This window comes from Danio rerio, chromosome 13 (assembly GCF_049306965.1).
Source record: "Danio rerio strain Tuebingen ecotype United States chromosome 13, GRCz12tu, whole genome shotgun sequence".
Taxonomy (NCBI): domain Eukaryota; kingdom Metazoa; phylum Chordata; class Actinopteri; order Cypriniformes; family Danionidae; genus Danio; species Danio rerio.
In genome coordinates, this window is record NC_133188.1 from 26,128,025 (window position 1) to 26,155,020 (window position 26,996).

The following is a 26,996-nucleotide window of genomic DNA, read 5'->3' on the forward strand; positions in this document are numbered from 1 at the left end:
TTTTTATAACCATTGTGGATTATAATAAAATATTCTGGATACAATAAAATTATTATACAAAAAAATGTTGGAAAACAACAGCAATTGACTTAGTGTGATTGCTATATCCAACTCCTACTACTGCCTTAGAGAGAGAATATTTTCATTGCAACATGCAGCTTTGCAGTCTGGTGGAAGACTGTTGAACCTTTTTTTTTTTTTTTTTTGTCTTTAATATAAACATAATATATACATTTGCACATAACCCAACAATTTAAATCATTCATTCATTTTCATTCAGCTTAGTCTATATTTCAGAGGTCGCCACAGTGAAATGAACCGCTAACTATTCCAGCATATGTTTTACACAACGGATGCCCTTCCAGCGGCAACCCAGAACTGGGAATGACCCATAAACACTCATTCACACACATACATATGAACAATTTAGCTTACATAATCCACCTATGGCACATGTCATTGAACTTGTGGGGGAAACCAGGGCACACAGAGGAAACTCAACACGGGGAGAACATGCAAACTCCATACATAAATGCCAACTGACCCAGCTGAGGCTATAAGGGACACTTAAAATAATATGAAATAATAATTTAAATAATAAATTATTGATTATAATAATTAAATAATACATTTATATGAAAAGTGTGTAATTTGCACATTGAGGGAGAGTTTACTCAAAAATGTAAATTCTATCACTATTTATTCACCCTGAAGCACTCACTTTATGATTTTTTTTCTTCTGTTGAACACAACATAATATATTTAGATAAATAATGAAAACCTGTAATCAATGACTTCCATATTTGTTTTTCTATGGAAGTCAATGGTTACAGGTTTTCAGCTTTCTTCAAAATATCTTCTTTTGTGTTCAAAAAAAGAAGAAAAAAACTTGTAAAGGTTTAGAACCACTTGAGGGTGAGTAAATAGTCAATTTTTTGGGGTGAACTATCCCTTGAATAATAAAAATAATAAAAACTATAGATCTAGAAAACCAGCCTGTAATTTCAGCAAGTGGTGTCCGAATAAAAGTAATGTGCAGTAATTTACTATCCACTTCCTCCAGCTGCAGCCCAAACCCATGTCTCACTGCTCAGACAAAATGATCAACCATCACCTCACGCAACTGGAGAAATATAGGGACTGATAAGATCTCAGTGGAACAAGTAGAGCAGAGTAGACCCCACACATGCTCTTAAAATGTGACATATTTCCATTAGCGTGCGCTGAAGGGAGTTTGCAATAATTAATGACCGCAAGCTGTCCACGGTTAGCGCGTCAAGTGCATGCCAATTAAATATTTTGATTATTGGCAGATTTTCGGAACGCAGGATGGATGCTGCGCGTCATTGCGCGCTGGCAAAGATGCTTTACTCAACGTCACTGCATTGGACCCGACACACCTCCAATACTTGGCACACATTCCTTCAGTTTTCCACCATCCCTGCAGGCGCAAAAACGCACTTCAGCCGGCAGTTTGGACATAAAGCGGCACATAGCGCACTGACCACTCACTGGAGAATGAACTGCTGCAAATGCCTAAAATACACAGTTTTACCATGCCATAGCATCAGAAGAGTGAGTCATTCAATGGAATAAGCAAAAAGATTTATGTCTTGAGATTTTATGGACAATAACAATGGATACCACTTTGGACCCCCTTTCATCATCTCTTCTGTATTACGATGAAGATGGAAACGAAACATCCATTAATCTGTTCGAGCAGCCGGACTGGCAGGTGGCATTATGGGCGATTGCATATACTTTGATCGTAATTATTTCCTTCATTGGCAATGTCACAGTTATTTGGATCATTCTGGCGCATAAACGCATGAGGACAGTGACCAACTACTTCATTGTCAACCTCGCCTTCTCTGATGCCTCTATGGCAACTTTTAACACAGTTTTTAATTTCGTTTATGCTTTGCACAATGACTGGTATTTTGGTTTAGGATATTGTAAATTTCAAAACTTCTTCCCAATAACAGCAATGTTCTCAAGCATTTATTCAATGGCCGCTATTGCAGTTGACAGGTAAGCAGACTAAACAAATTATAAGGTGTGTGTTAATGTGCGTGTGCGTGTAATGTAATAGTGCTTTTACACCTTAAAATGTTCCCACAGTTTGGTAATAATAAATATTTATTGCACAACAATGAGATTATATGTTATAAATCATGTATTATAAAGACTGCAAGTTCCTAAAAATAGCAGTGACAAAACGCGTAAACTATGACATTATATAAAGTTCTGATTTCAGCTGCTTTTTATTCTTTCTTGCTGGACATATAAAGTTAGAATTTGGATATCAAACCAATTTATGTGATTGATCAGGTGATCAGACGTCTGGTTAAAGAGCTCTTTTTTCCCAATGGGAATGCAGAATTTTAGTCCCATAGAAAGTATAAAAAATGCCACTAAATGTTTGGAATAACATAATTAATCTACTTTAAATGTTTAAAAATTACACAATTAATAAAAATAAATAAATTCACATAGATATTGTTAGCCCCCAGCAATTATAAATCATATTTTTATGCCACAATATAATTGTCCTTAACGATTGTCATGGTTACTTGAAAGAGTTACTCTCATGCAAAATGGTAAAGTGATCAGGACACTTCAAATGTCAAAGGGTCTAAATGAAAATCTTTGCGCACATAGATTGTAAATGTGCCCCTAAATGTGTCAACTATGTAGTTTTCTTGTAAGTACATACCTTTTCAAGTGACTCGAGAAGAGAAAAATCATAATGTGTGATATTGCTGGATAATCAATTCCAGTTGACTTGGTGACTCATGCGGAAAAAAGGCTCAGCACTGAGTGTAGATCACTTTCTACATTGTGTTCTGATGACAGGAGTCTGATTTAGAGACCAACAAGAAGATGATAGTAATAAAACAGGGGAAAAAGTAACTCAACCAAATCAATCCTCTCTTTCTGGGTGGGCTCCAGTGTAAAATTATGCATGCAGTAATTCATGTTCAAAAGCAGCCCTGTAATGCATTGAATGTCTCTAGAAGGGAGAGTCACTAAAATGACATTGAGCCTATTTTGTTTTTTATAAACATATATCAAATTTATGGTGGGACATCAGTTAAAGGCATATAGTCACTTTCATTAAGATGTTGTTGGCTGAAATCCACAGATATATGGCCATAATCCATCCTCTGAAGCCCAGACTGTCCTCCACCACTACTAAACTTCTGATCGGGGTCATCTGGACCGTGGCTTTTTCTTTGGCATTTCCTCAGTGTTATTATGCCAGCACCAAGTTTTACTTCCCGCGGACTGTTTGTATGGTGGAATGGCCTGACGATTATGGAGGGAAACATCAGCTCTCGTAAGAAATGACTTTGCATGTTGTGGTGGGATTTGTGCTCTGAAAAGTTTTCACATTTTATATGTTTATGCACACACTGGCCCACTTCATTAAGCACATCTGTTGAGCTGTTTTTTTCCCATATCTGAGAAATGAATGTAGTAGGTGTGGTAAAGGCAATCTGATGAAGTTTTTAACAGAGCACCTGAATGAAAAGAAAGGTTATTAAAGTGATTTTAAACATGGCATTACAGATGACCTGGTCTGAGAATTTCAGATGTTCACTATCAGAGATTTAAAGAGTATTTAAAGTTGTAGTTTTGTGACCAAAAGTGTATTGTTGAGGTCAGAGGAGAATGACCAGACTGATTAAAGTCAAAAGAAGTTCAAACATTGTTAAAAATGAGGTCTGAAAAAGAGCTTCTCTGAATGCACAACAACACTATTAACACCTTGAAGCAGATGAGCTACAGCAGTAGAAAATCACACAGATGATTGTCAGTTTATCGATTATTGTCAGTTTATCAATTGATTGTCAGTTTATGATTATGAATTTCCTCAGGTAAATTACATGGTTTCACTAAATATGCTCAAAGTTTGGATGATGAGTCTCGGTTTCTGCTGTTATTCCTTGTAGCCTATTGGCATTGGCAGTTCAGGATGGTTGTGGTGTAATGTGAGAATGTAGGAACATTTTGCGGTCCTTAAGAATTTATTTCAATTGCTAAGCCTACAGTACCGAGTATTGTTGTGGATCATGTCCATCCCTTTATGACCACTGTGTACTCATCTTGTGAGATGAATCCAGCAAAATAATGTGCTGTATCACAAAGATCAGTTCACTTCAATATGGTACCTTCATGAATCTACACCACAAAGAATTAAGGCAGATCTAAAGAAAAAAATAGTAATAATGTGGTCCAACCTGAAACTAGCAAGATGTTCATAATTATTACACAGCGAGTGCATTCTCTCCAATTTAATTCTGTTAAAAATAACACTTGACAATGAAGCTCATTATCCAGACCTTCTACTGCAATTTACATGACAAACCCAGACAATATATCATTTCAAACTTAATGATAATGATAATTTTTTCCACATTGCGTGTCAAAGCTGAGATCAAGTCCCATAATGCATTCAGACAGCTGTTTATTCCAACAGAAATGTAAAACTCATGAATTGATGCTCGATTTCTTTAGATATCAGATTGCTGTGATTATCCTGATCTACTTGCTCCCTCTGCTGGTGATGTTGGTGACCTACAGTCTGGTGGGACAGAGGCTTTGGGGCAGCGAGATCCCTGGAGAAGCTTCAGACCACTACCAAAACCAGATGCAGGCCAAACGCAAGGTCAGCAATATTAATAAACTATAAATCATTAACTATAAAAGGTCAGGCGCAAAAGCCTGTAAATGCCATCTGAGCTTTTCTTCTAAAAGGAGCATTTTCTAAAGCTTCTGTGTAAAGGTTTTATTTTTGTTACAGTCTATATAGGTTCAGTAACTCCCATTTATAATTTATTTCTTTGCTTAAAAAACCTATTTATAATATGAATATATACTCCTAATATATAATCAAAATATCAACAAAGGTGCATGGCTGAGAAAAATACTTTTTTTTTTGGTGGCACTTGGAGGCTTTTGCATTAAGATTCTTCATCTATAGAGTTGGATTCATTTTTATTTTAGTGGTAATTTCATTTCATTTTAGCATATCAAGTTACATATGGCAGGTTTTTATGTGATAACTGCATATGAAGAAATTATCATAATCAAATGTATTTTGTTACAATAAAATTAAAGAATCAATGATAAAAGCATTTCCAGCGAATTGAAAGCTGATCTTCCGTAAGAACAGGAAATTATCTTCTTCACTTTTTGAATGTTTTGACCTTAATTATAAGGCAATTACTATTCATAATGATTTATAGTTCTTTGTGTAAAAAGTAAAAAGGATTCATGCAATTTTTACAATTTTATAAAGGTTGTGAAGATGATGATAGTGGTGGTGACAACCTTTGCAATATGCTGGCTTCCCTACCACATCTACTTCATTCTGGGCAGCTTCAACCGGGACATTTACAAGCAGCACTACATCCAGCAGGTCTATTTGGCCATCTTCTGGCTGGCCATGAGCTCCACAATGTACAACCCCATCATCTACTGCTGTCTAAACCAAAGGTAAACACACATTACGTTTAATGTAGAAGAAAGAAATGATTAACTGTAGATTTTAACTCTAACCTGGGTATTTATTACAGTGTTTGCACTCATTTAGCAAAGTTTATTGCCATGCAATCCTCAGCATTTGCTCCTAAAGTTCCATTTTAGGCCACGCACACACTGCAGTTAAATTCGTTTTTCATTTCAGTGTGCTGAAGAATCAGCCACATTCAAGAGTAACAAAGAATGTGTGACAAATGTATTTACAAAAACTTTACACAGTGTTACAACATGGACCCAGAATCCTAATTGTTCATGATGTTGTATTGATGATTATATGGAATATTAATACATATTAAGTGAAGTTTCATAAACTAATTTCGAGAGGAGCACGTGATATGATTGTGCACCGCTGGCCACTCATCCGTAATCAGTAATAATCCAATCAGAATGATCCTAGCTTAATATAAATGGATCACTTTCTCCTCATTGCACTATCTTCGTTTTGGAAGAATCCCCCCTTCCACCCCCTCTCCTCCTTTTTCTCCCCTTCTAAAGGGGGAGCGATCGAGACCTACCTGATCTCGGTTCTCCTGATATGCATCTAGACCGGGCGGGAGGCCTGGGCTCAAATATCTCCGAGCTCAGGGTTCTCTCCCGGGACAGCATGCCAAACCTGCTGTAAGTGCCAAGCATATCTAAGTGGGAACTCTTGAAACACAAATGAATAATATAAGGAAGTATGGAGGACAAAACTCATTATGGAGTTCCTTTAGCATACAATTGCATAAATTATGATCACGTTGAAGCATTTCCAAAATGGTTAAACATTTTGTGGACATCATGATGTCACAAGGCATGTTCCACTAGTAGGATGTAGTCATTAGTGTCCTTGTTAGAGTACCTGCTTCCTAGTTTGAATACCACATGGAATAGGATGAGAAAAACTGTTACATGTACAGTACACAAAAAAATCTGATAATTTAAGGTATTCAATCGTATATTCGCTGATTACACATGCAGACTAATGCACAGAACGCCTGCATCTCCCTTTGTAGATTCCGCTCAGGTTTTCGCAAGGCATTCCAGTGGTGCCCCTTCGTCAAGATTTCAGAGGAGGACAATATGGAACTGCAGCATATGAGGACCTTTCACATGAGACGCAGTTATCGCACTGAGACCACCAGCGTGGTGGTCCGTAATCACGCCAACGAGCCAGAAGACACCACATCCAAACTAATCAAAGCCTGAGTCTACAATAATTTAATGATGAGAAAAACAGCCACATGTAGCACTTGATACCTCAAAACAAAACTGAGTCTCACATATTACTGTGCTCTGTGGTGGATCTTTTACAGTTGGAGTATTCTTGTACTCTTATGGCATAAGCACTAAGCCTTATTGTGTCTGTGTTGCTGCTTAAAAGTACTGGTCTCAATATAAGTATCCTATATAGATATGTTTGTTGTGTATAAACTACATACACTACCATTTAAAAGTTCAGTATCATCCATTTAATTAACCATAAAGACGTTAATAATGTTACAAAAGACTTCTATTTTAAGAAATTGCTGCTCTTTTCAATGTCTTATACATCAGAGTATCCTATTCTGTGGTATTTACTAAAATATTAAGCAGCACAACTGTTTTTGACGGTTCATGTGAAACTGAAGACTGTATACTGATGCTGAAAATTCAACTTTGCCATCAAAATATAAAACAAAATGAACAATAAAACAAAATGGAAAATATAGTATACACATATATTACTCATATCAAAATTTTGAACAGTGCTGGACCTTGTTGTTTCACACGTCGCTATATGGTGCAATGAATGTTTCAGATGTAAATACTGAGTTCTATGTTAAGAGGCAGCTTTAAATGTAAATGTAAAAAAAAGATAACAATAATAAAACCATATACATTTCAGAACTGCAACAATAACAAAATGTTTAAAGCATCTAATTGCTTATTGTGACAAATATGATGACTGTTGGATTATATTGACAGTGCTGGAAAAAAGAAAGACAAATGGAAGAAAAATGTGTAATAGTTGTCAAAGACAGGAAGAGGAAACTAATATATTAATGAAGCTAAACAAACATTCCCATGTTGCATCTGTACTGTACATAGACATGAAAGCTCACATTTCAGTGGTACTCAGTGTTTTCAGCATGTATTATCTATAGTATACAATTGCATGTGCAACTATAGAATTAGCTGGAGAGTTTTAGACCCAAGACAGAGATATGTTTATTCATTTAAATGCAAATAGTGTGTACTTTTTTCTTTTGGCCACAGCATCCAGATTACATACATTCTGAAATATGGTTCACTATGTAGTTTTTTTCCATATAAAAAAATATTTAATGTATGTGTTTGTTATGCTGTCACGCAAAATGTACTTGCCAGTGGTTTTATATATAAATATAATTTGTATATACTACTTGTTGATTTTTTATATCTTTTTGTTTTTCCTTTCATATGATTGTCTAGCATCTGTTTAATCTGTATGATTGTTCATTCTTAAAGAAAAAGTAAAGGAAATTCTACAGTTACTGTTTCCTATGTTTGCTAATGGGTTATCAAATAGTAAATGTAATAAAAGAGGGATTTGAACATCTTGAATAAGACCTTGTGCTGAAAAATGAAGTAGGCTATACAGTAGAATACAAATAAAGTATCCACTAAAACTAAAACATGTAATCTATTCATTCAAATAATTAATTTGATATGAAATTAAATTAAATAATTTATCAATTGTGTTATTTTTGAGGGGGCATCAAAGTGGCTCAGTGGTTAGCACTGTCACCTCATAGCAAGAAGGTCACTGGTTCAAGTCCCATCTGGGTCAGTTGGCGTTTCTGTGTGAAGATTGCATGTTCTCCTCGTGTTGGCGTGGGTTGCCTCTGGGTGCTCTGGTTTCCCCCAGAGTGCAAAGACATGTGCTATAGGTTAATTGAATAAAGTATTGGCAGTAGTATATGTGTGTGAATGAGTTTGAATGGATGTTTCTCAGTACTGGGTTGCAGCTGGAAGGGCATCCTCTGCGTAAAACATATGCTAGATATGTTGGAATTTCATTCTGCTGTGGTGACCCTGATTAATAAAGGGACTAAGCCGAAGGAAAATTAATTAATGAATAAATAATATTTGTGATTAATAGCTTGTGCAGTTGCTCCCAAAACTATGTGATATTGGCAGTTTTACAAGGTATGGCAAAGACAGACAAAGTTTGACTTAGATATGCTAATCAAATGCTGAAATAAAGCATCAGATTTAATTAAATTAAAAAGCATCAGATCCATTTTGGCATTACTCCATTAACTTTTATAGAAAGTTACAGAAGAACAGTTTAAGATGAATTCATTTGATTTTTGTAAAGACTGAATAAGTGGTATAAGATCAGTGTGAACATATAGGTTACTTATTTGTTTTACTTAAATCAAAATGGCAAACAGACAAAATGGCTGACTGTTTAAAAACATATAACGTTCTGTACCACACACGAAAAGAGAATTTGAGACATTAACGGCAATCTAATTAAATTCACAAACCCTTCAAGCATTTTTTGTTAATTTTGTTAGCAATTTTGACCAGTTGGTGGAGACAGACCAAAATAGAACAGGTTGACTGAGGGATCGGTGCCAAAACATGTAAAAAGTTTTGTAACGCTAGACCAAAGCGTTCATTAAAAAAATAATTAAATTGGCAGACGCCCAAAATGTTTGTCATAGTAACTGTTAGATGAATCAGTACACGTCAATGAATCCAGAGATCAGTGTTGTCATTTTTGGCCATACAGCTCAAGAGGTTATTAGAATAAATTGCAGCCCTTCACAAATAGATGACTCTCTGGAAGGTCTTAAATAGTGGAAAAACCTTTCATGAGGGTAAATAGCCAACTGACTGGATATAAGCCAGCATATTTATTCAAGGTAGATAGAAAAAGTGGAATTTCTTTTATTGCACAAACATTTATCACACAGGATGTAAATACGGAAAACAAAACAATGCTACATAATTTGGGCAACTGCAAAGGAAACCACAGAACACAAATTCAGTAGTTGATCAAAATATTTTTATGGTTTTTCTCCTATAGGTTTTCTTTTTCCAGGAACATCTATTTATATAGTGCAACTATGAAATAGTACAAAATCAGTGGATGCTAATTTCCGTTACCAAATAAGGCATGCATTCATCAGTAGATCTCTGAGCCACTACACAGATTCACTCACATGAACTACACACAATCACTCACAAATAACCAGCCGGGGCACACAGAAGAACATTTACTGGGAATCAGTACCGACAACCCGCATATCTGCATATACACACACAGCAAAAAGCTGACAAAAGCAATACGCACGATACAATCCGCTTCGGGTATGAGAAGGTAAGACTAGTTCAGAAAGGTTGGATATGCAAAGGCAATAGGTTTTCCTGTCTTTGTTCATTTGTATGGCGACAAGTAGTGGTTTGAATTACACAGGAAGGCAGCTGTGACTGCAATTTGCACGTCTTCCTCACTTCGACAGTGAATGTTTCGCAGTATTCATCACTACAAGCTGCCACACAGACAAATGACAATATGCAGAGGTTTGGAGTTAGCTTGGCATAATCGCAACAAAATACCTTCTTTTCCTCAGGTATCCATTCCTGTTATGTCTACCGGCAGATAGAAAAATAAAATAAATAATATCTTAATATACTTGGTCAAATATCTTTACTTTAATGGTTGTACTGTGTTTACATTTCTTCCCTTTTTCCAATATACATCCATAAATACTTTAACAACAATTTAACATCTTAAAGAACATCTTTATATAGTTGGGTGGACGCTGATGGACTAACCCCTAATAACACACATAGACAAACAGGAACATGTAGGAGTGAAATACAAAGCCAAGGGGTCAGATCCCAGCTCTGGGAATGAGCAGAAGGATGTGCCGGGTCATGGTTTTTGAGAGCCGAGTCACAGCTGCGAGTGGAAATGTATGAGCTCTTGGAGAGCTGGAGAAGAGGCCGAGGGCTTGTTCATCGCAGGGTTCAGCTCTTCTGTTCTTGCTGGCGGAGGCGACACCCAACGGCGGTAATCAAGGCAGCACCTTTACCGCTTCCGTCTTCTGAGAGAAGGAAAGTGACGTTGCATTTGGGGGCGAGCTCCTTCACTGTCTGATGCATTATCCTAGAGAAACTGAGGAGATGCAGCAGAGGCAGAATTCATTGTGACTGGAAATGTAGCGTGCAAACTGTCAAATGAATTTAGTTGTATGTGTGTAGGGACAAAAAGTTCCCCGCTGGCATAGAATTTGGCTTAATATGTTTAGTAAAGACACTTTCAATTTCAATTTTTTTGTGGAATATTACAGTATTTATTCCAATCCAAATTTTTCAATGATTAAGCCCTCATAAAATTCAATCGAAATAACTTCCAAATGAGTTATCTTTTTCTGATGCATTTAAGGGCAGGACAAACTGTCACACACAATTTTCAGATGGACAAAGTCAAGTTCCACTCTACATATTTTCTTGTACAAGAAGGTATTTTAATTAAATATGTCACAAAATGGAAAAAAAAGAGTATCACAACTTCTATTTCAGGCTTTCTTTACACTTACAACAAATATGTTTATTAATATGGGTGCTGCATGTTTAAAGTGGAAATATGGCACCATTACACTTTCCACAGAACTTTAATACTCTGCCAAAAAACAAAAAAACAAAAAACTTAAGCTTAACAAACTTAAGCTGGTTGGATGGTTTAAGTTGGTTGATTGTGCTGGTTTTAGCCACGTCCACGCTGATTTTAGATGGTCAGGCTGAGAGACAAGCTGGATTGTCCAGGTAAAACCAGCTTGACAAGCCAAGCTGGTTAGCTGATCTTAACTGGACATGGAAAAAAGCTGGGCGTAGCTGTTTTTGTCTGGTCTCCCAGCCTGGCTAGGCTGGACAAGCTGGATATGTATGCCAAGTGCTTTTTTTTTCATCTAATTTAGGGGTTCTCAAACTTTTCAGCCCACAACCCCTAAAACAACAATTTCAATGACTCCTCCCCCACTATGCTCGGAGGTGGTTATAAACATAACACAATAACACAATAGTGCACCCACCCACACCAATAGGAACTATATGAACACAAGTATATTGACAACACAAAAAAGTGCAACAACAATCATACAGTTTTTTTATATTCATTATTAATTTGTTCCCTCACATAATTAGAATGGTCGGCACAATGTTTACAGCACAAGACTATTCTTGGTAAAATTTTGAAGATTACCACTTGGAGATAATTCTCCATGTTTAGTCGTGGGCTTTAACATTGTACCGTAAAATCAATCTGCTGCAACTAACAGTATTGCTGTGAGGTTAATCTAGCATAATAACTCCAGGGGTCGCAGTACAATGGAAAAAAATGAAAGGCTGATGGCTTTATATTTGCATGTTGTATCTATGTAACTATTAAATATTAAGTATATATTAAATAAATTATAAGTTAAAATTTTTTTTTATCTTCTGTAGGTTATGGATAAAATATGGTAATTTTAATAGTTTAATAACATACTGTATATGTGATTTTTAGAAATCACCAAGCGACCCTCCACCCCAATTGTCTCATGACCCCCACTTTGAAAACCACTGATCTAATATGTATAACTAAGATATGGCAGAGTTTTTATACTGTAATACATTTTTAGATGGGTGTTAAACTGCATATTTATCTCCCTCATATTTTGAATGTGAATCTTAAAAACAAACAAACAAACAAATAAACAATAAATAAATAAATCAAGTGAATCAATCAAATTGATTCAAATAAATCAATCAAATTTTTACAACAGTTTCTAGTCATGCAGATTCATTCAACATACACACACACACACACACACACACACACACACACACACACACACACACACACACACACATATATATATATATATATATATATATATATATATATATATATATATATATATATATATATATATATATAGTAGGTCTACTTTACCCACAAGATAAAAGCGATCATATGCATCCATTGATTGTGCATGTACTTACTGTGGATGGAGCTTATACAGGGTGCCATCCACTCCAACAGTGATGTCCAGATGATCCAGTCCACGGTTCTCCCGGATTTTATCCACAACAGCAGCCATTCCTGCTCCACAGAGCTGAGCTGCTCGACGAGAAACAGCTCCACAAACCTCCTTGACGATGATACTGTCATCGCATGTGCTGTCCAGACCCAGATGCTGGAGAATAGACCTGACCTGCAGTAGCGCCAAACGGTCACTAGAGGGAGGAAACACATTTTAGCCCGCGAACCTAACATATTCCTGACAGGATATTTTGGCTTTCAATGTGTCTGTTTTGCGAGATGAAAATGCTTCAATACCTCTCAATTTGGGACAGGAACTTGGTTTCGAAGATGCCTCTGGTCTTCAGTGTTTCAGAGATCTGTCCCCTGAAGAGGAAGCCTCGCTTCGTCAAGTCGATCAAGATGTTTCGAACAATCTCACCCAGGTACATGCCACTGCACATCTTCTCATACCTTAAAGTGGAAATACAGACAAATATTTAATTTAAAGATCTCAAATCTGCCAAAATATTACATAAATATATTGTACACTGCCGTTCAAGGGTTTGGGTTTTGGTTAAGTTTTGTTAATGACGTGAAAATTAAAAAAAATATGCCGCTTAGACCACCAAATTTCCATTTGTTTTGATGAATTAAAAAAATTTTAAATAAAAAATTATGTCATTAGTCTACAACGAGGTTTGTTCGAAATAACAAAAATATGCCATGTTTTAAGACATGTTTACGTTACATTTATTTTTACACAACACAATAGGCTGTCAATGTGGATTAACCCTGATTTTAACAAAACTGCATAAATACCATTATATATTATATACTAAATGAACAAATATTATCACAACTGAAAAGCAGTTTTGCTGCTTAATATTTTTGTATAGAGGCATTTTATTATTAAATATTATCCCAAACTTGGTAAAGTTATTATTTATTTCAGATTAGAAATTGAGTTTTAGTAACTTCTACTGTCACAATTATTTCTTAAACCTTACAGACTCCTTTTGAGTGTAAATACACATAAAATTATATTAATATGCACTTGAAAATACAAACATATACCAATAAGCAATTCCAGCTCTTTTGTGTGCATAACACTACAAAGTGTAAGAACCTCATCACAAGATTTGCTTCCTTACATTAAACCATTTGCACCTGCTACATCTGCTTCATTTAATTTTCCTCAACCCATGACTGAGTAAAACTGCTCACTTTTGTTTGCCGGCATTGAGGGAGAGGTCATCCACAGCATCGTCATACTTCGTCCGGATGTCATCCAGACAGCCATTATCTCCAAATGCTCCCCACTCCATATTCACACACATCCTGCCCTCCTCTCCACTTACTGTCTCGATGTTTCGCATTTCCTCCATGTAGCAGGCATTGCTGCCCGTTCCTAAAATCCCACATAGAATCATTTAAACATTCAAGCCTAACATTAATAAATAAAAGTAGTAACATTCTTTAAGGCAAGATACTGTTGGTGTATAAGCTAAAAAAAACTAATAGTTCTCACCATACATTTTTTGGAACTATACTAGGTTTTGGGGAAATATTTTTCAAATATTTTATTATATAAATATTTTAATTTCAAAGATGTAATTATTATTTTTTGTAGAATAAAATGAATATATTAGGCAAATTAAATATGAGCATATTCCTCTGTAGAACATTCAGAATATAGATAGGAATACAACTGTAGAGTTGAGTGTATGTAAGTGGTGCTGGAGTGGAGAATTAGGGCTTAGTGCAAAATAAAAAATAAAAACTTTCTGAGAAAACAGCATTTAGAAATATTGAAATCCACAGACACAAACTGATGAAGTGCAATGAAATAAACTTTAAATGTGTATTTTGGATGTTTTGAAAAGGCAAGTAGTTGTAAATAGCCAAACTATACTTTATGTATATATGTATAGCAAACTATATGTATAGCAATGGATAAGACTTTGTAATAATGAATAGAATAGTATGAAATATGGATCTTTTTACCTGCGATTAGCCCAACCTCACACGTGGGCTCTTCATATGCGCAGGTCATCATTGTGCCCACTGTGTCATTTACTATGGCTACAACATCCAAATCAAACTCCTGTGCACAAAATATCATACAAAACATTAACCGAGCATGAACAATCTGTAATTCACAGCCAAAGCAACAAGGCCAAAGACGTCTAGATTTAAAATCCAACTAATGTGTCATCTTAAAACTCGCCTCTCTCCTCTTGATCCCCTCTCTCAGAAGGCCGACAACATCTTCACCTTCACAGTCTGTGGCTTTAAAGCCCTTCGTCCAATTCACCAAGAGTCCCTGTATCCATCAAAGCATGAAAAAAATCAGGATTTCAGAAAATAAATCATAATAAAAACAATTAATTCATATTTTATTTAATGGATTGGCCAATGAATTGAAAAAGGAAGCAAAAAGGGCAGCTTACCGCATCAAGACTAGTTTGTCTGCAGGGGAAAGAAAAGGTAAAGCCCAGAGGCAGACGGGCATTCTTCATTCCCATGTAGTCCAGGAAGTCAGATATGCAGTACACGATGTGATCAAAAAGCTGCCAGAGGAACAGAAATAGCATCAATTATCGTTGCATAATATCTTTATACAAAGATGCACATTAGTTTAGAGTCATTGCCATTAAAGAATGCATTATAATTGAGCAGACATTATGTTTACCAGTTTTGAGGCTGTACTTATTTGATTGTAACTATACAGTAGTTAAAATAGGGAAATTTAAAATAGCTTTTAAAAAAATATATTTGTCAATTATTCAGATTTATTCCAATGATGGCAAAGCTCATGTCAGTTTTCAGTGTCACGATTCTTCAGAAGTCAGTCTAGTTCAGTAAGTTAATTTGGTGCTTGCGTAACATTTCTTATTATTGTCAATCTTGTACAGGGTTTTGCAGACACTTTGCAGGATTCTTTGACTAATAGTAGGCAGTATTTATTTAAAAAATATATATATTTCTTTAAAATTTATGATCAGCACATGCTAGCTGAGTAAAATAATGAATGTATTTCCAAATATATCATGTAATTGACTCTAGTTTTTTTATATAAATATTTAAAATTTTTGTGTGCAAGTATTGAATTGAACACCTTGTATGCCATAATGACTACGCACCTCCTCTCCGGTTCCTTGCATTACTTCTATGGGAATGGCATAAATTTTATTATGCATCTCCACAGTTCGTCTCTTGCCACTGCGAATCTTTACCAAAAGGACCCTGAAGTTTGTACCTCCAAGATCCAGAGCCAAAAAGTCACCGTTTTCTGTATATAAAAGAAAATATCATCAATATTGCTGCACATGACAATGTACTCCTTTATTGCCATAATTGTGATATTTGATTGTTGTGTGTTTCCTACGCATTCGTCTGATTGTACGGCTACATCTGCATCCTCTATTCTTCTTAACTCAGCTAGATATTAAAGTGCTTTAAAAGATTTTCAAATACATTTTTATTTGATGTTTTTTACGTAATTTCAACATAAACACAAAATGAGAGTGGGAGAGTGAGAGTATCTTCTCCACTTTTTAAATAAACAGCCAATGGTGTTTTGTTTTATCACAGCTCTACCAAAAAGAGCAGTTGAGCGCAAGACCATCAAATGAAATACATATGAGAAGCCTCTTGAAAGGGGCGGGACATGTCAGAGCATTTGATTGGTCAAAATTTGAAGAGAAAATTAAGCATGAGGTGACGTGAAAATAAATCATTGATTGTTTAGGCATGGTGACAAACAAGGCGAAGAGATAAACTGCAAGCTTTATATGTTTATGTCAGGTTTGTATCTTCTAAATGCAAATTTTGTTTGGAGCACATTAGCTTACAGATATCCATAAAACTAGCATTATGATACTAACTAACACATTTAAAACTTTATTTTTATTCCACGGGGCTAAAACTTTCATCTTAATTAAATACTAGGGATACAAAACATGCCATAAACCTGTATGGAGTGGACTAAGCATGGGATTATACTTTGATGCATTTCAGTAGGTATTAAAAAAATCATAGTTGAGGAGCAGGCGGTTTTCAAATAAGATGCATGAATGGATTTGACCAGTGTAATTATATAATATTTTTGTTCTGAGTTAGAAATCTGATCATATATGAAAGAGCATTGCACTTCTAGGATTCCTATAGATTGGTTGCCTTATTTTTAGGAAAATACACTGTATTGTTAGTTGTTCCTTCATACCTGATCCATCAGGGGTACTCCGCACATATGTGGGCAGCATTTTGACGGTGGCTGTGTTTTGGGTGCTCTTGCTCAGTCCATTCTGAATCTCAGTTCTCATCCTCTTTTTCACCTCTAGCAGCTGGTCTTTGGTCAACCTGAACTCTTCCAGGGTTTCTGCAATTTGACGCTCCTGGTCCGCCAAACGGTAAGCCCAGGCTGTCACCAGTGCAGCTCCCTTTCCACTTCCACTCTCAGACAGCAAGAAGCGAACATCAGACTCTGGCACCAGACGACGCACTGTTTTGTGCAACCGACGGGCATACCTGGCAAAAACAGATTCAGTGGGTTTAGATGATGTACCATTGCTCATTCCAGACAGGTTGTCAGTCTGTGAGGGAATCTTTCCGTTATGCCACATTCTTTTCATGTTCATCTGTTCCAACTTTCATTTTGTTTCGTAAATCTTTATGTTTTGCATAAAGAAAACTTTTTTTTTTTTCAAACTGCAGGTGCATGGCAAAAGCACATTCTGCGAGAATGGTCACTAAAGCTACGTTCACACTCCAGGCAAAGGAGGCCCGAATCAGATTTTTTTGCCCACATGTGGCTCAGATCTGTTTTTGTCTTGACAGTGTGAACAGCCCAAACCGCATGTAATCTGATCTATTTAATTCAGATTTGTGCCACTTTTATATGTAGTATTAAATCAGACACAGATCTGATGTTTTGCAATGCATCCGCTGTGTGAATAGTTATGTAGGATTTTATGTGACTTTTACATAATCTTTGAGTGCATGCGTCATCATTCTGCAACAAACATCATCCACTCCTCAGCAGCATAGTAGAATGGCACACAGGGCAGATTATTTACCACAGAAAGTTGGTTGTTCATTTTGAAAAAAATGTAAAAGCAAAACTGGTGCTTGTTTACCAATCTGGTTAACGATTGGAGCGTGAGTTGATCACAAAGCTGAAGAGCGTCGGGGGATTCGTGCACTTAATTTTTAGGGGGAACTTTCTCTCTGAGAGAAAAAAAGGGCAGGTGCTCAAGAACCCAAACCTCCCTTCGGCACGTGCCTGTTGTTTATAACAAAGTAAAATGAAATAAATCTGCAAACAGAGACAAACCAACTCCTCCATCACAGTTCAATTTGTGGCTTTAATCATTATATTAACCCTTGATGCGTTCAGTACACCAGTGGTCAGAAAAACCTGCACCACGCTTGTCATAAATCACAAATTATTAGTGTTTTCAATCACAAGAGACTTATTTTAGGTTTGGAATGGGGAAGAACACATTAGTAATAGCAGAACAACCCTTTACAGTTCATGAAATACACCACTGTTGTCTGTGAAAAGGGCAATAATCATATTAAGCATAATCTGACAACATGCTTATTTTATACAGTATACACATTGTGTGCATTATTAGACATTTCGTGCTGTGCGTAATTGTAAATTGGTGCATGCGGGTCAGTTTAGGTTCATGATCTGATCACACTGCAAATCTGATATTGGCCACATTTATAACAATGTGAACAGCTACAGTATGCAAAAACAAATCAGATTTGAGAAAAAGATCTGATTTAAGCACTAAGCCTTGCAGTGGGAACGTAAACTAACATGTTTAAAATGTGAGCTTGACTGAAAAGCTTATCAAAAAAATTGAGCATTGCAATTGGAAAAAAACACAAAATGCTTTTAAAAAAGGTTTATCTCTTTTTACTTAAAGGGATATTTCATGCAAAATTGAAAAAAATTCTAACCATTTACTTACATTCATGTAGTTACTTCAGTTAAACACAAAACAAGATATTCAGAATAATGTTTTGAAAAATCCTATTGACATTCATAATATTTGTACTAAGGATGCTAATGGTTACCAGTTTCTAACATTCTTCAAAATATCTTCTTTTGTGTTCTACAGAAGAGAGAAATCTCATGAAGGTATGGAACCAACTGAGGGTGATAAAACGTGGGTACATTTTCACTTTTGGACCAACTATCCCCCCTTTAAGCATTATGTTAGAACCCTGAGATGGAAAAGCAGTGATCAAACACATCTAACTTGTGTTAGAAAGCAGACTTTCACCAAACAGACTTCAGAGTTTCAAAGTGTTGTGTAATATAAATAATTGTCAAACAAACCATAAATCGATCAGTTATTATATATATATTTTAAAGCTTTAGTTGAAGGATATTTTATCTGAAAACCATCGTTGTTCAAGGCGTTTGAAGGACAGTGTTTATGTCATGATGTATTGTCTTATAGCCCTGTCTCGTTCTCCCAAACCTCTATCTCAGCTTTCACTGAGTCTAAAGGTTTTCTATTTAAAGACTTACTGTCTATACTCACATTCAAAGAGGCCTGTGAATTGTTGCGAATACTTGACATGGATTGGATAGAATTCACGTGATATAAGCTCTAGTTTAATCATGTGTGTTTCAACTGATCTCTGTGACCTTTTAATGTCTAGTTTAGTGTCCAGAGAAGGTCACTGAGAATGTCACAACAAACTGAGGCACAGCTGCTCCTATGGAAACCTACTCAGTGTATATTAATAGAGCTCGCCTTTGTCTCAAAAGCCCTTTAGCGAGTTCAGTACTCCAGAGTGTCACATGCACCTGCGAATGTATTCTTAAATCCCTCTGTAATGACTTGTTACATGCAATTACTAGTAATAATAAGCCATGTTTGAGTCTGATTTTAAAAATGATGAATGCGATACTCACTGTGGGTGCATCTTGTATAGGGAGCCATCAATGCCCACGGTGGTGCGGAGACGTGGGGTGTTCTTGTTGTCCTTCAGACGTGTCAGGATTGCACCCAAAGTGGCAGCAATTAGATTAGCAGAGCGAAAAGAGACAATGGCACAAACATGCTGCACAGCAATGCAGTCGTCCTCAGACGGCTCTACACCCAAGCGTGTCAAAATCTCCTTGGCTTTGGTTAGTCCTTCCTTGCTCCTAGAAGAAAAAATGGTAGTTTCGTGAGATTGAAGGAATCTTACTGAGGATGGCTTTGAGGCAAAACATCTGTTTTTGTCTCCTGATGAATGTAAATTTAAAAAAGCATCAAAACAAGAATATTTATGAGTGCGGATTACTACTTTCTGTGTTTAGTTTTTAAAAGATTGGAAATTTCATGATTTTTGGAGTCACAAAGAACCATTTGTATTGGCTTGAATGTTGATCCACTAATAATTGCTTCAATTTTTAAAATAAGAGTTCAGTATTTTTTTCAAATGAAAATAATATTATTATTGTTTAGAAAAAATTAAATAGAATTTTTAAATGAACAAAATATTTAGAACATATTATACTTTAAAACATTTTAGAAAAGCAGTTAATGACAAATGTTTTTTATTTTATAAGTTATTGTATCATTAATTCATTTTCTTTTCGGCTTAGTCCTTTTATTATTCTGGGGTTGCCACAGTGGAATGAACCACTAACTTATCCAGCGTATTTTCTACGCAGCAAATGCCCTTCCAGCTGCAATCTATTACTGGGAAACATCCATACACACTTATTCACACTCATACACTACAAACAATTTAGCCTACCCAATTCACCTGTACTGCATGTCTTTGGACTGTGGGGGAATCCGGAGCACCCGGAGGAAACTCATGCAAATGCGGGGAGAACATGCAAACTCCACAAAGAAATGCCAACTGACCCAGCCAAGGCTCAAGCCAGCGACCTTCTTGCTTTGAGGCGACAACACTACATACAGCGCCACTGCGTCACCATAAGTTATTGTATAATATATTATTATATTGATTATATTATATATTTTTTACTGGCTATATATAGAAATAGAAAATATAGGAAAGACAGTATGTGCAAAACAACAGGAGCACAACATTTCCACTTCAAGCAAAAGTCTATGTTTAATGTGGCTTCCTTTGGCACCAAGCACTAGGGTTGTCCCGATACCATTAATTAGTAATAGTAGAAGTTTATATACCAAGTACATTGCGATACTGTAATTCATAATTTAAATTATAAAGAACATTTTCAGAAATACCATATTTTATGTTACAATAGGCCTACTTGAATGTAAGTCATAATTCCCTAAAGGCTAATAAGCATTGATTGCACACCACTTCACCTAAAATTTATCCATTGTTATGTTTATTTTTTAGATAACCTGTTACATTTGAGCATTTTTCCAACAAAATTAGCCCATATTAAGTGGTCAAAAATTGTTTCAATGTTGCCTGTTGCTATTTTGTGTTTTTCATCCATTGTTTTCAGTCCTATCAGGTAAGAATCCAAAGTAATTCAAAATTTCACGTTGTGAGTCGTTCTTTTAAAGAGATTGTCACGATTGTTATAGCTACTGAATCATATTAACTGGATCAAAAATGAACTGATTCAGATGTGCGTTCGAATTGAAACTGTGCAATAGGTTACCATAAAAGGTGTGTATTCTACACAGATTTGCAACCTTAAAGGGCCCCACAAACTATTAAAATAATCCAATGTTGTACAAATGTGTGAGTATTTTAGTGGATTTTCCACGTGCAACAGTATCTATTGTAGATAAACCATTAATTATGATACTACCATTTATAAACTACAGTGGCACAACCAGTATTTTGGAGCCATAGTATTATGATACTACCATAGTGCCAGAAATCATGCAATCCTACCAAGCACGGCCTGAACTATTTTGTTGTAATTGTTCTGACATTTTCAGAAATAATGTGCTGTGTAATATCAGGCTTCTTTTAGCACTTTCCAGAGTTCTTCTTTAGGTCTAGCATGTCATATCCTTCTTTTTCTGTCCAGGTGATCTCAAACAGTCTCAATAATATTGAGCTCTGGACTCTGTGGAGGCCATTTTATGCTGTCTGTGTTTCATCAGCTGTTTTCTTTCTACAAATAGGATTTCACTCCAATTAGCAGATCATTATCATGCTGAAAATGAAAACTATTGTCACTGAAAACCTTTTCAGAAGGAATGGCTTAATAAATTAATACTTATCTGTACTTTTCAACTTTCACAATTCCATTTTATTCAGACAATATTGCGAACAACACTGGTATAGAAATGCAGCTTCAACCAGAACAAACAGCCTCTCTTTAACATTGTCTTTTACGTCTTTAACAGTTGATGATTAGGTTAGTCTAATGAGTCTAAACTAACCTACGTCCTATGCTAACAAATCATACGTGTATCAAATAAAAGATAATGTATTCACCTTGTATAAATCTCAATATAAAAATACAAACAAATTGTACACTTATGACTGGTTTTGTGGTAAAGGCTCACATATATCCATTTTACCATCAGTAAAACTTTTGCACAGTATTGTATATATTGTCATATATTGTCAGTAATTAATGAATTAAAATGAGAATGGTAATGAAACAAACTTACTTCTCAATTGCAGAAACGTGCTTGGTTTCGATTTTTCCTTTTGTAAGCAGCTCTGGTGTGATGCGGCCTTCAAACAGCAGGCCTTCTTTAGCCATTTTGACCAGGATCAGCCTCACCAGCTCACCCATGTACATCCCACTCACCATCTTCTCAAACCTGACAAACAGCCAACACTCGCTTTTACCTTCTGAAAAGTTACTTAAAATGAGTTTTCTGCAAGCTTTTAAAGTTCTGTGTGCTTACAGTTGCTTGCCAGGGTTGAGGGATCCTCGGTCAATCTCCCTGTCAAACTCAGTCCGGATGTCCTCCAATGTGCCGTCATCTCCAAACGCCCCCCATTCGGTATTAATACACATCCTGCCTTCATCTCCCTCCACCATGTCCATGTGTCTGAGCTCCTCCATGTAGCATGCATTAGTGCCGGTACCTGAGGGATCACAGCAACATATGTCATCGCAGATGTTCAGAAATCCAAAAGCTTTGATTGAGTATATTTAGAATATTAGAAATATTCCTAGTTTTCCCTCTTAATTTGAACATTGAATAACAATGTTATTCTTCAATATTACTGAAAACAAAACAAAAAAAAGCTAAATACAACTTTAAAACCCTAGACTAATGAACCTGAACTAATTTAACCCTATAGTGCTATTTTAAAGGACTATTTAAATTATAAAGGGATAAATTTGAAATTGACTCCTTGGAAAGTGAATTTGATTTTACGACACAGAAAACACTTTCTTCCCTAAATGTCAGCAACACAAAACAAACTTTTTTAGGCCTCTCAAATTGAGACTTTGTTCACTGGCAGCCAATCAAGATTGATGTTATTACTTGGAGCAGGAAGTGAGACTGGATTTATTGGCACTCGTTTTAGGCAGTTAAGAATTTGTTTTTATGTTTGTAACTCAGTAACACCAATTATGGTGTAGTTTTTGAAAATTTGCCCACCTACACATTCAAAGAAGCTATTTTACAACAGACATAAGGAATTGAAGCTGGGGCAGAGAATGAATCTCCATCTTTGATACTTAGGTGAGGTGCTCTTGAGCTCTCTGTTGTGCTGAAAGCAATAACTGTCTGGGTGTACGCTCACTGATTCAAAATGTGTTTGTGCACTTGAGTGAGGTACAAGCAGAGGACTAATCAAGTATAGTATTTAAAGCTTATATACTCATATATATATATATATATATATATATATATATATATATATATATATATATATATATATATATATATATATATATATAAGTATATATGTATATATATGTATATATATGTATATATATATATATATATATATATATATATATATATATATATATATATATATATGAGTATATAAGCTTTAATTACTATACTTGATTCACACACTCACATATATACATATATACACACACTCACCAGCCACTTTATTATGTACACCTGTCCAAATGCTCATTAACGCAAGTTTCTAATCAGCCAATTACATGGCAGCAACTCAATACATTTAGGCATGTGGACATGGTCAAGACGATCTGCTGTTGTACAAACCCAGCATCGTTGGTGCCAGACAGGCTGGTCTGAGTATTTCAGAAACTGCTGATCTACTAGGATTTTTACGCACAGCCATCTTTAGAGGTTACAGAGAATGGTCAGAAAAAGAGAAAATATCTAGTGATCGGCAGTGTGTCAACACCACAGCCTAGCTGAGTATTGTTGCTGACAATGTTTATCCCTTTTGAACACAGTGTACCCATCTTCTGATGGCTACTTCCAGCAAGATGATGCGGCATGTCATAAAGCATGCATCATCTCAGACTGTTTTTTTTTTTAACATGACAATGAGTTCACTGTATTCAAATGGCCTCCACGGTACCAAAATCTCAATCCAATAGAGCAACTTAGGGATGTGGCGGAACTGTCAGTATGAACCAAAATCTATTTGAATCTATTCCATGAAGGATTAAGGCAGTTCTAAAGGCAAAACGGGAGCCAACCTGCAAGTAAGGTGTACCTAATAAAGTGGCCGGTGAGTGTAGATGCAAGTATAGATAAAATTTGAACAAGGAGATAATATTATTATTATTATTTACCTATGATAATGCCGACTTCACATCGCTGGTCATCAAATCCGCAGGTCATCATAGTTCCAACAGTGTCATTGACAACAGCCATTATATCTGCTTCGTAATCCTGTAAGTACATCATTTCACTATTAAATCCCTCTTTAAATAATACATTAATATTATCCACCTGTACATCAACCAGATGGTCAATAGAAAGAATGACTTGATAATACTCACTCCACGTTTTTTAATGGCCTTATTGAGAAGCTTCACTACATCCATTCCCTCTACTCCATTAACCTTGAAGCGTTTCGTCCATGTCAGCAAAACAGCCTGTAAAAATACAAAAAAAAAGTGTTTAAAGCATTCAAGAAAATATAAATCTGAGTTGTGTAAGTTTGATCTTTGACATACAGAAGTAGAACAATGAATTTAACGAGTGAATGATTCTCTGTTACCTCATCCAGTTTGCTTTGTGAACAAGGAAATGAGAAGGTGAAGCCCACAGGAAGCTTCTTGTCTTTAATTTTTTGTTTCTCCATGAAGTCTCCAAGACATTCTGCAACATGGTCAAACAACTGCAAGAATAATACTAATGATAATAAGATAAGAATATTTTACATAAAATCTGAATGGCTTGCTCTGAAGATCAAAACACTATTCAACTTAAATTAATCTGTATAAGATTTAACAGTAGTTTGAAAGTTATACAGCAGTAACATAAATGCCTATTTCCCCATTTTAATTATCTGCTATAGTCCCAGTAATGTTTTGTTATGGTTTCAGGTGGATGAAGAAGTGGTCATATACCCGGGATCCGCTGCCGTGGATGATGTCTTCTGGAGTCTCGTATATCTGACTTTCCATCTGCACTGTCTGTTTCTTCTCATGAGACACTTTTACACGCAGAATACGGAAATTAGAGCCACCCAGATCCAGTGCGATGAAATCTCCTTTCTCTGTAAGTGAATTAAAGAAATCATTAATGTTGAAGGGATGGAGAGTTGAGCCAAAAGGACATGATAATGATCAAAATTGCTCAAAAAATGCCAAAGAGGGGCTCACATACCAGAAATCTGTAAAATCCATCAAAATGAAGTACAAAAATAATGTCTGCACACTAATATGTCTATGCACCATAAAAAAATCTCTAAAAGTTTTGATCATAAAAACCTGACAGTTGAATCGTGCCTCATTGAATTTTCATTCATTCATTCATTCATTCATTCATATATTCATTCATTTGATTTCATTTGGCTTAGTCTCTTATTTATCAGGGGTTACCACAGCGGAATGAACCATCAACTATTCCAGCATATGTTTTATGTTCCAGCCTTCCAGCCACAGCCCAACACTGGCAAACACCCATACACACTCATTCATTCACGCACTCATACACTACGTTCAATTTTGTTTACCCAGTTCACCTATAGTGCATGTCTTTGAACTGTGGGGGAAACTGGAGCACCCGGAGGAAACCCATGTGAACATGGGGAGAACATGCAAACTCCACACAGAAACACCAGCTGACTCAGCTGGGACTCAAACCAGAGACTTCTTGCTGTGAGACGACAATGCTAACCACAGAGCCACCGTGCCACCCTTAATTATTTTTTTTATGCCTGGCAAAGACCTAATGGTTGAAAGCTTGCTTTAAATAATTTTTAATGGAGCATGTATAAACATCAGTGTGCAGACATTGTTTGTTCTGTACTTTAAATGAGTAAATGATGAAAGAATTACATGTCTGACTGTACACTGTAACTCAGTAAAGAAGTTTCTTTATCTTGTTTTACATAAAGGAATATTTTTTTTTATTAAAGCTGAAAACCTGTAACCATTGACTTCCATAGTAGACAAAAACAAATACTGTGGAAGTCAATGGTTACACGTCTTCAGATTTCTTCAAAATATCTTCTTTTACATTTAACAGGTGAAAGAAACTCAAACAGATGCTGTAGGGAGAGTAAAGGATGACAGAATTTAAATTTTTGGGTGAACTATCCCTTTAAATGTATATAATAATAATCCATCAATAACTTTCCACTTCTGGGAATTGCTTTAGTAAGCTACTTAAAGGGCACAGATGCTGTTAAGCATATGACACCGTGGCAGAAAGTTAACTGGTTAAAGTGTACCGTTCATGTGAGGGTGAGACAGTGAATCAGCATTTATTTTGGTTGTGACCAAGGGGGATTAATCAGGAATGCTTTACAGAGCTGGCCAAAGACAAATCAACACAAGTAGCCCTCTTACAGCGAGAAAACCCATGAGTCCCGAGCAACAGATTCTTCAGCAAATGTGTGTAATAGAATACTGATTAACATGTCTGTTTATACATTTGAATAAACAGAAAGAGCGTAAGAGATGTTTGCACTAGGTCAGAAATGCTCTCTATAAACGTCTTTCTTGGTTTTCAAAGCTCCTCGACGTGTCCAGATTGTCGATATTATGTGCAGTGCTTGTTGCCAAGCAACACTGAAAATCAAATGGCTTTTTTTCTTGTCGTCTTCTGTTTCTAGGTTGGAAATAAGCTGTCTGCCAGTGTGGAGATTTTTAATACTGTAAACTCAGCATCGTCTGGAAAGGTCAGTTAACTGAATGTAAAGCTTACATTGCAAAACTGATTCAGCAAACTGAGTTTATTTTTGTGTGACTTACGTTTCGATACATTAATATGTCATTTAAGGTCACACTTTCATATTTAGACTATTTCCTGCTTTTAACTAGTTATTTACTTGCTTGCACAAGGCTGTTTATTAGTTCTTATATAGCATG

The 26,996-nt window shown here is 35.9% G+C and overlaps 2 protein-coding genes and 1 long non-coding RNA gene across 3 annotated transcripts in view; 2 read left to right on the top strand and 1 right to left on the bottom strand.

The window, feature by feature from the left end:
• Window positions 1-1,042: 1,042 nt before the first annotated feature.
• Window positions 1,043-8,183, top strand: tacr2 (tachykinin receptor 2). The gene is given in 5 exon segments (NM_001327859.1): window positions 1,043-2,031; window positions 3,146-3,340; window positions 4,522-4,672; window positions 5,306-5,502; window positions 6,543-8,183. Coding segments are annotated over 5 exon segments (1,131 nt in total). The 5' UTR covers window positions 1,043-1,636; the 3' UTR covers window positions 6,736-8,183.
• Window positions 8,184-9,433: 1,250 nt separating this feature from the next.
• hk1 (hexokinase 1) overlaps window positions 9,434-26,996 on the bottom strand; it is a 28,330-nt gene continuing 10,767 nt past the window's right edge. The window contains 16 exon segments of the mRNA NM_213252.1: window positions 9,434-10,681; window positions 12,550-12,783; window positions 12,887-13,042; window positions 13,796-13,979; window positions 14,576-14,675; window positions 14,799-14,894; window positions 15,022-15,141; window positions 15,715-15,863; window positions 16,797-17,101; window positions 19,512-19,745; window positions 22,168-22,323; window positions 22,411-22,594; window positions 24,246-24,345; window positions 24,456-24,551; window positions 24,677-24,796; window positions 25,029-25,177. Of these exon segments, the coding sequence (NP_998417.1) occupies window positions 10,534-10,681; window positions 12,550-12,783; window positions 12,887-13,042; window positions 13,796-13,979; window positions 14,576-14,675; window positions 14,799-14,894; window positions 15,022-15,141; window positions 15,715-15,863; window positions 16,797-17,101; window positions 19,512-19,745; window positions 22,168-22,323; window positions 22,411-22,594; window positions 24,246-24,345; window positions 24,456-24,551; window positions 24,677-24,796; window positions 25,029-25,177 (2,531 nt within the window). The 3' untranslated portion in view covers window positions 9,434-10,533.
• The window catches only part of LOC141377176 (uncharacterized), a 50,424-nt gene continuing 49,744 nt past the window's right edge, over window positions 26,317-26,996 (top strand). The window contains exons 1-2 of the long non-coding RNA XR_012389294.1: window positions 26,317-26,519; window positions 26,741-26,806. This is a non-coding gene — a long non-coding RNA (uncharacterized lncRNA). The remainder of the gene's footprint in view (window positions 26,520-26,740; window positions 26,807-26,996) is intronic.